The 9,074-nt window shown below is 41.0% G+C and overlaps 1 protein-coding gene and 1 long non-coding RNA gene across 8 annotated transcripts in view; one reads left to right on the forward strand and one right to left on the reverse strand.

Moving 5' to 3' along the window:
* LOC112449977 overlaps positions 1-3,941 on the forward strand; it is a 9,991-nt gene extending 6,050 nt beyond the window's left edge. The window contains exons 1-4 of one of the 2 annotated variants that reach the window (XR_003038529.2): positions 2,295-2,397; positions 2,498-2,596; positions 3,394-3,621; positions 3,803-3,941. This is a non-coding gene — a long non-coding RNA (uncharacterized LOC112449977). Of the gene's footprint in view, positions 1-2,294; positions 2,398-2,497; positions 2,597-3,393; positions 3,622-3,802 lie in introns of those variants that run through there. The other variant, XR_005234331.1, reaches the window with a different exon arrangement.
* Positions 1-6,273, reverse strand: part of LOC108251383 (transcription factor COE3-like) — a 73,003-nt gene extending 66,730 nt beyond the window's left edge. For 5 of the 6 annotated variants that reach the window (XM_037980883.1, XM_037980882.1, XM_037980880.1 and 2 more), the window contains exons 1-4: positions 5,983-6,104; positions 3,784-3,940; positions 2,311-2,374; positions 2,166-2,221 (exon numbers count right to left, since the gene is read on the reverse strand). In XM_037980883.1, the coding sequence (XP_037836811.1) occupies positions 2,166-2,221; positions 2,311-2,374; positions 3,784-3,940; positions 5,983-6,104 (399 nt within the window). Of the gene's footprint in view, positions 1-2,165; positions 2,222-2,310; positions 2,375-3,783; positions 3,941-5,982 lie in introns of all 6 variants that reach the window. The other variant, XM_037980879.1, reaches the window with a different exon arrangement.
* Positions 6,274-9,074: the final 2,801 nt, after the last annotated feature.

Raw genomic sequence — 9,074 nt, forward strand, 5'->3', positions numbered from 1 at the left:
TGGGCTCAGATCAGGGTTCTGCGATGTCTGGGCTCAGATCAGGGTTCTGGGCTCAGATCAGGGTTCTGCGATGTCTGGACTCAGATCAGGGTTCTGCAATGGTTCTGGGCTCAGATCAGGGTTCTGCGATGGTTCTGGGCTTGGATGGATTGATGCCTCAGTGCAGCAGCCTTCACACACAGATGGATGGCCGATCCTTCAGATGTTTTCCTGCAGGTCGTGACCTCTCAGCAGGTGGTACAAACCACCTGCTGAGCTCAGAAATTGATGTTTCTGCTGCTTCAGACATTTGACTTTTTACTTCTATCACAGAGAGAGCACGTTAGTGTGTGTGTGTGTGTGTGTGTGTGTGTGTGTGCAGATTAGCATGGAGTCGACAGCGTGTGTTTGCTGAGGAGGTGAAACTGTTACGAGCTGAGTCGCTCAGTGTGAACGAACATGATGAAAACACACAAACGAAACAGATGCTTCCAGCTCATCTCTGATCCATTATGAACCCAAACACCAGCAGCTGGTTCTGGTAAGAACTGGGTCTGCAACAACAACACACACACTAATATAAATGTCCTTGTTTAGGACCTTTTGAACCGCTGCGGCTCATTTATGGAGAACCTTATTCACTCATACAGTGCTTTTTGATATATATTTTACACTCAGTGAGGGTTCAGTATCTTGCCCAAGGACACTTCAGAATGTTGCAAAGTCTGGGAATCAAACCTCCGATGCTCAGATTTGAAGGCAACTTTCAAACCCACTGGGCCAAGCCACAACCAAAACTAAAATCTACACAACAACCCAAATCTGTACACATCGACACACAACCCCAGAGAAACACACTGTCCTGTCAGGTCTGACTGTGAACCGTCTCCAGCTCCTGAAACGACCCTCACGCTCAGAAGAAGATATGACGTCACGCTCCACACGCTGAGTATACCGGAGTAAAAATGGCTGCTGCGAGGTTGCTGTCCAGTCGGGGCCAACTGTACATTTAATCATAACATGTAAAAGAAGACAGAAGAAAAAGAGCTCAATGTTAACGGAGACAGATCTTAGCTGAGGGATGTTTGAGTGGCTAAAATGGTCCAATCGGAGCAGTGTCTTTAAAGTTGACCTGTTTCCAATCGTTGCCAAACCGAGATGTAAACAGATACAAACATGAGAAGAAGAGGAAACATTCAAAGTGAAACCAACCATCTGAATGCCTAACTAATAAAAATAAAAGATTCTGTGGATTTCACTACAAAATCTAAAGTTCAGAGAAAAGCCTTTCAGTAAAGATGTATTGGATCCATTTTGGAGAAATAGGAGTTTAATTTTGACTGGATTGATAAATAATTGTTAATCTGAAGCAGGGGAGACCAAAGTAGACTTCTGCTGCTTAGAAACAGCTTGAATCTTGCATTTTTATTTTAGTTGACTAACACAAGCAGCCCAAAGAGAAGTTTAACCTTTTTTAATAAACTAAGAAACAAAAGTTGACAAGGCAGCAAACAGACTACAAAAATGCACAAGATCCAAAAACCTGAAACAAGTTGAACCATAGAACCGACTCCGGATGAGAAAAAGAGGGGCCTGACGGCCTGAACAGACACACCTGGGCGATGACAACAGGAAACAGCTGAGCGTGGAAACACCAGGAAGTGCAGGAAAACGTCCCCAAAACATGCAAACAGGTAGAAAATACTCAGCAGTGAACCGCATTCCATACCACCTTCAGCTTTTTGCCAACTGCCAAGAAACTCCGCAGGAAGAAAAATACTCAAACAACACAAATCCTCCCAGATATTTGTGCTGCAGATAACCTTAAAATACTGTCATTAAAAACCTGAAGTAAAGGTTTGTAGGTTAATATTTACATGATTCTCTGTAAAGCCTTCACTTCTATCCATTGTTACTGTCTGCTTCGCTTCAGTGGAGTTAACCCGTCATCTGCAAGTTTCTGTGAAAAATGTCTCTTGGGTTAATTGTTAAGGTGACTAACTAACCTAACCAGGAAATATCAAATTAAAAGCGGCACCAAATTCCAGGTGACAGCTGGAAAAACGCTCGTTTTGCTAAATGTCTGCTTGTCTCCGATTGGAGCTTCAGTCAGATCAATAAATCTCGTTAATCACTCATTAAATCAAACCCAGCTGATATTTTCTGTCCAGTAATCAGTATCTTACCTGTTTGGTCATGGAGTCGATGAGGCGGACATACAGGTCCTGCTCGGTTCTGACACCTGCACACAAACCAGCAGCAGGTATTGTTACACGTCGGCCATCAAGGCTGAATTTCAGCTGCTCTGTGGGATAAAACAAGCGCACCCACCGTTGCTGTAAAGAAGCTGTAGCTTGTAGTGAATCCCGTTGTTGGTCTTCTCCCCGCTCGGCTCCTGAAACCACAGAAGAAGAACAGGTCTGTTTTTTAAACCCTGGGCTATCGAAGGATTAATCTCCGGGGAGCAGTCGTCTCTGATCCTTTGTTTTAAAACCTTTCTTTATTTTTCATTCTGAAGTAAAACCCCTCTCCTCGTCAGAGAGGGCGGGGCAGGAAGTAACCAGGAGAACCAGGAGAACCGGGAGAACCAGGAGCGATTACTGACAGACTGCAGCTGGTGGGGGAAACTGATAAACAACAAGAAAACATCCAAAATCCTGACAAAATAACAAGAAACTTTATCTACAAATGAAACTCAGGGTCACGGCTGCAGGTTTTTATCCAACGCTCACAGTCAGATTATTAAAATCTTTTCTTTTTACTTTGAATTCTTTTTATTTGCTCATGAGTTTAAAGCAACGACCCCGAGATCAGCCTGTCAGGAAGGGAGGTGGTGGAGGAACGCCTCTCTGTGGAACATCTCCAGGCTAACATTAAAATAAAAACCTGTCAGAGTTCAGAGCTGAAAGGTTTCTTTAACTCGGATTCTGTTTGATAAATTATCAATCATTTCATCGTCATTCATTAAATAATCTCTCATTAACAAAGTTATATTACATTAACTCTAATATTTCATGGACTCTCAGGAGAAAAGCTCATTTATGTCTTTATTTCAGTTCATGGTTTATGGAATAATCCAGTTTTTTGGTTTATATCATTATTTCCTGCAGTCGCACAAAGAAGGAAGTTTCTCATATTTTCATCAAATCATACAAGTTGCATCAAAATGAGATGATTTTATTTAGGATTGAAATCTATTTATAAAGTTAAAAATATCTCTAAATAAATTCTGTGCTTGACAGTTAAAATCCCAACATTTCGACCTTGGATTTTCATTTTCCTGTTATTTTATAATCAGGTTTTTATTTAAGACATTCCAGCACTGAACAGAACAAATATGACCCGAGAACTCGCAGAACATTTTGTGTTTGTTGTTGATCCCATCAGTTTTTCTCTTTCCTGGAACTGTTGTAGAACCCAAACCCAGAACCTCCTGGTCCAGTCCAAAGTCTGTATAATAAACTGCAGGACGGATGATGAGGAAAAACAAGACGCTGCCAGGAGGAACCTACAGAACCGAACTCAGGTGGGATCAGTGAACAGAACCAAAGGAAATGGACCAACAAATCCCACAGGAAACCCAAACTGAACCCACAACAAGAACAACAAAATAAAACCAAGAATGAGCCCCGGCAGGATGAGGTGCGTTTGTTTCCTCTCTCCTTTGTCTGAAAACATCTGGTAGTTTCAGATGATAAAACCTTTAATCCGTTTTTTCTGCAGATGTTTTTGTTTTTCTGTAGTTTGTATTAAAGTGTTCATGGGTGTGTTTGGTTCATGCAGCGGCTCCTCTGAGTGTCCCACCTTTTCTTTCTCCACAAAGTCGACGTAGGCGGTGCGTTCGATCTCGACGGGCTGGCCCTGCCGGTCGTACAGCGCCAGGACAAAGTGGAAGAAGTTGGACTTCCTCAAGTTGGACGGAGGCTGCTTCTCGAAGTGCGCTCGAGCTAACCCCACCCCGCTGAAAAACAAAAAGAGAGAGATTCATGGGTGGAAAAGGTCATGACCTCTGCTGTGTTACTGAACCCTAACCATTTCAAATAAAAATGAAAAAAACAGGCTCTGACTTATTTTAAGTTCAGCTAATTTTGGGGACATAAAACAACATTTAATATTAATATTCACAAACTAAACCAGATTCAATTGGATTCAATTTATGCTTCCATCTAACGTGTTTCCTTTCTTTCTGGTATGAATCTGTATAAAATCTGTGTTAGAAAAACTAATTTCTTTGTTCCAAACATGAAGATATTTGAAGAAAAGTGAAGCTTCCACAAACTGGAAACTTGAACTCATTCAGTGAATGTAAAAACTTCAGTTGGGATGAAATGAAGGTTTTTCCTGCAGAGCGTGAATCAAGCGCTCCTCTGAGACGGAGACACGCCATCGCACACATCACGCTTGGTTCTGCCGGGGGAGAAAAAAGTAAACGTTGTTTCTGTGTGATGATAAAAGCAGGAACAAAGGATTCGGTGAACACAAAGCTGCGCGCGGACAGCAGCTTCAGGCCAAATTAAAGAAAAGAAAGTTCGCCCTGAACACGGACTCACAGGCTGGAGTCACGACTGATTAATATTCATGGAGAAGCTTCGACCTCGACTGTAAATCTGCAGCTCCCAGCGTTCCTGTTTTTATTGTGTTGCTGCAGAAACAATTAATATGGTTCTCTTCAGGTAAAAAGATTTAAAAAGCTGCTGCAGAACAAAAGAAATAATCCTGATCAATTTCAACAATAAATCTGAATGAATTTCAACCAATCGCTTCAGTGCCTGACTCCAACAGGAAAAGCTTTAGAATTACAGAATATTTTTAAATATAGGTTTAATATTTCTTATTAAATTCTTATCAGCTCAAGAATTTGAACTTTTATTAAAACCATTGTTTTAAATTTGATTATTTTCAGATTTTTAGTTTCTGTTGCATTTACTTCCTCTTCAGATCATTTTAATAATTATGATGTTTCTTTCAGATTTTAATTTATAATTACAGAAATCATAAAATCAATTAAGGGAAATTCTTATTAAATTTGACTTTGTGGTTGACTTCCTGCTGTTAAAAGTAATAATTTCACAGATTTACTGAAAATAAAAACAAATAAAGATTTTTTAATTGATTCAGTTGATTTTATTTATAAAAAAAGGTCAAATTATATATTTTTATTAAAAGCTAAAAATATTTGCAGTTTTTTTATGAGTATTTGTTTTCTTTCAAAAAATATTTGTAGAATTTTCTTGAAATAAATTATTTTTATTTCAAAGGTCAATAAATGTCCTGAAAGAATTTAAACTGTATTTAAATTGAAACTTTTTTTGTCTTTATATATATACTTAATTAATTAATTGCCTTTTGGGACTTGAATAAATCTGAGCTGAACTGATTTTATTTTATTTTTGGTAAAACATCTGCACCCTGATCTGTCGGAGAAATGACAGATGTTTGGTTGGTTCTTTGCAGATGTTGCTCCGCAGCTCAGACTGACGCCGACCCGAACGCTCAACGAGTCAGACGCTGCAGAAAAAATACATTTAAAAAATATCTTTTCATGCAGAAATTTTAGTTTCCATAAAACAGTTTGAAAATAAAAAAACCTTCATTTCAGAAGAGATTTGGGTTGTAATGTCTGGAAATTATTCTGCAGAGAATCAAATCCCTGAAACTTCCTGACAAAAATCACTTCTGATTTAAACTAATTTATTTCACTGTAAAAGAAAATATTTTGAGTTGCAGAAATATAATAAAATTGTTATTGTCAGTTTCAGAAATTTGTAGAAATATTTCTGTGACCTAAAAAAATATCAAAAAGCTTTTCTTTTTTTACTTTTACCCAACAGATTTTTTTCTTCAGCTGCAGAATATTAATATTTATTAATTTGCAGTAAAAATCATATTTTTTCATTAGAGCTTTCTTTTTTGGGAGGAGCAGGAAAAGATGAACTGATCTGAGAGCAGCAGACTACAGAGACTACAGCTCCCAGAATCCCCGGGGATCCTTCCAGAGTTTACCTCTGAGCCGCCGTGTTGGCGTCCACCACGCCGGCCGAGTGCATCCAGGAGCGGACAGCCAGCGGCTCCTCCTTCATGTTGGCCGTGGCCCCCCGGGGCAGGTTGTCCTGGATCCCGAACATCTCCGCCGCAAAAACACAAGAAGAAGAAGAGCTGAAGTCCAGCAGAAGAAGGGGAGACCTACGGGACAAACGGACTCTTCAGGCTGGTCGACTTTTCCCCAAAAATAAGACGCTCATGAAAGAACATGAAAAGAACGAAGAGAAGATGAAGAACCAAAAAAAAGATCAATTTCTTAATGTCTGTAGAACTTTGCTTTTGTTTCTCTGATTTATTTTAACCTTTCTGTGAACAAAAGACAGAAAAACACCGGTGTTGAAGTTTTTTTTACAAACTGTCAGTCAGCCGACATGTTGAAACCCGCAGAGACAGGAAGGAAGGAGGAGGAGGAAAAAGAAATAAAATCCTCAGAGAAAACGAGAAGAAAAACAGAGTCGGCTCCAGAATCGAACACAAAGTCTTTTTTCTTTTCCCCAAAGAGAGGAGGAGAGGCGGCCCGGGATGGAGGAGAAACTCTCAGCCCTGCGGCCCCACAGGACTGGACGCCAAAACCCAAAAACCCCACGGGTCTCCCTCCAAGTCTCTGACATCACAGCGGGGGGCGGGGCCTGGTCATAAAAGGAGAGAGAGAGAGGGAAGGAGGGATGGGGGAGGAGGAGGAGGAAGAGGAGGAGAGGAGACGGACCAATCAGGGACCATCAGAGCAGGTGTGTGCGCTGCTCCAAGTCCCACCAGTGAGGGGACTGGTTTCTGTGGAAGCATCACAACCACACAGAAGCAGGACCTTCAGAACCAGGACCATCAGAACCAGGACCTTCAGAACCAGGACTTTCAGATGGATCATTAGAACTAGGACCTTCAGAACCTGGACCTTCAGAACCAGGACCATCAGAACCAGGACTTTCAGATGGATCATTAGAACTAGGACCTTCAGAACCTGGACCTTCAGAACCAGGACCATCAGAACCTGGACCTTCAGAACCAGGAGTTTCAGATGGATCATTAGAACTAGGACCTTCAGAACCAGGACCATCAGAACCAGGACCTTCAGAACCAGGGCCTTCAGAACCAGGACCATCAGAACCAGGACCTTCAGAACCAGGACCATCAGAACCAGGACCTTCAGAACCAGGACCTGGACCTTCAGCAGCTGCAGGACTGATCAGAACAGCGGAGGTCCAGCTGCTGAAAAACTCTTTTCAAACATCAGATTTTGGGTTTCAGTCATTTACAGTTTTTCTCGATTGTTTAAAGACAAAAACTGGAACTTGAGACCCAACGAGCACAACACAGAACTCCAGCATGAAGGAACTCTCTGTCATTCTAAATTACCTGCCCTGCTGTGCACACTGACTCATCCCATGGGCAAACACCTGTCACACCGTTTTACAACCAGCAACCAGGTGATGCTACTCATGGCTGGTTGTGATGTGGTCAGAAGAGTTTTAAACAGGAAATCCTTCTGTTTGTCTGGAGGTGCAGCTTTGTGTTGGCTGGGAGGAACAGTTCAATGTTTTTATGGGACAAATCAAATCTATTTGTGTTCTGAGTATAAAAACAACATTTTACAGTCTGTAGTCAGTGTGACTCTGAAGAGAAAAAGGCCTGAGTCGTTCTGATGAACGGAGAAGAAGTGTTTTCCATCGAGAACATCAGAGTTCAGCTGGTTCTGATGTTTATTCATATGATGCTGAAAACTAAATACACTTTTAAGAAGAGATAACACTGTTTTAAATGTAAAGTTTAGTTTTGCAGGAGAAATGAAGGGTTTTGCCCAATGTGTGTTTGTGTTTTTTTGTGTGTGTGGAGTTCTGAGAATATGAGGCGTGCTTTCAGAAAATGTGTGGAAACAATCGAGAAAAACTGTAAAACACCTCAAACCTTCAAGTTTGGGTTTAGAGGAACATTAATCTGTCCAGTTCAGATCCTCATCAGAAACTTACTTCCATCGGGTCTGACATCCTTGACCCGGGCAGAACTCTGGGTTAGTTGTGGGTCAAACTTTCTGATTCGTGTCCTCGGTGTTGGGCGTGGCAGCTGTGGAGTGAAGTTCAGACAGTGGTGTGAGGTTGGTGACAGTATGACATGGCCTAGACTAACATTACAGACTGTAAGGAGAGGTTGAAGTTACACCGCAGCATCAAGGTACCGACTCAGTCAAGTTACAGACCACAGCCTAAGGTTATGGACTGAAGGATAAAGTTACAGACCGTAGCCTAAAAAATTATAAGACTCATGCTAATCTCAGAAACTCAGAATCCCAGAATTTTGAAGATCAACCAACAAAAACAAAGTGTTGAGACCTGCTCTGGGTCGTACCATCAGGGAGGTTTCTGTGGGATGAGGACACAGATAAACATCACATAATCTTCAGAAAACTCTTTGTGAGATGAGGTCCTGTCAATCAGTAAGGACCTGGACTCCGGTTGTGCCCGGTCTTCCAGCTTCAATTTAAAAAAAAGGAAACAATCCTTTGAGTCCAGGAGGATCAGATCCAGACGGAAAAAGCTGCTCCTTACAACCGGTCTACTGTTCGGTACGATCAGCTAATTAAGTCCAAACTATCAGACAGGAAGTGAGACACGGAGCTCGGATCTTCAGGGGCTGGACTGAATCTGAGGAAGGACTAGAGACGAGTCGGAGAAAATGAGGAGGAGCAGGAAACTCTTCTGATTTTATTCAGAGAGAAAAACAGATTAAACAACTGAAGAAGAAGAAGTAAAAAATATAGTTTCTTTATTCTAACAAGAATGAATAGAGAAACAAAAGAGATCTACAGAAAAAAATAATTTTATTTTGATTTCTGAAAAATCATCAAAAACTGATCGGTGAGATCGTATCAATAATCATCTCACTGATGCAATCAGCTGATCGTATCAATAATCATCTCACTGATACAATCAGCTGATCGTATCAATAATCATCTCACTGATGCAATCAGCTGATCGTATCAATAATCATCTCACTGATGCAATCAGCTGATCGTATCAATAATCATCTCACTGATGCAATCAGCTGATCGTATCAATAAT

The sequence above is a fragment of the Kryptolebias marmoratus genome, linkage group LG17 (assembly GCF_001649575.2).
Source record: "Kryptolebias marmoratus isolate JLee-2015 linkage group LG17, ASM164957v2, whole genome shotgun sequence".
NCBI lineage: Eukaryota > Metazoa > Chordata > Actinopteri > Cyprinodontiformes > Rivulidae > Kryptolebias > Kryptolebias marmoratus.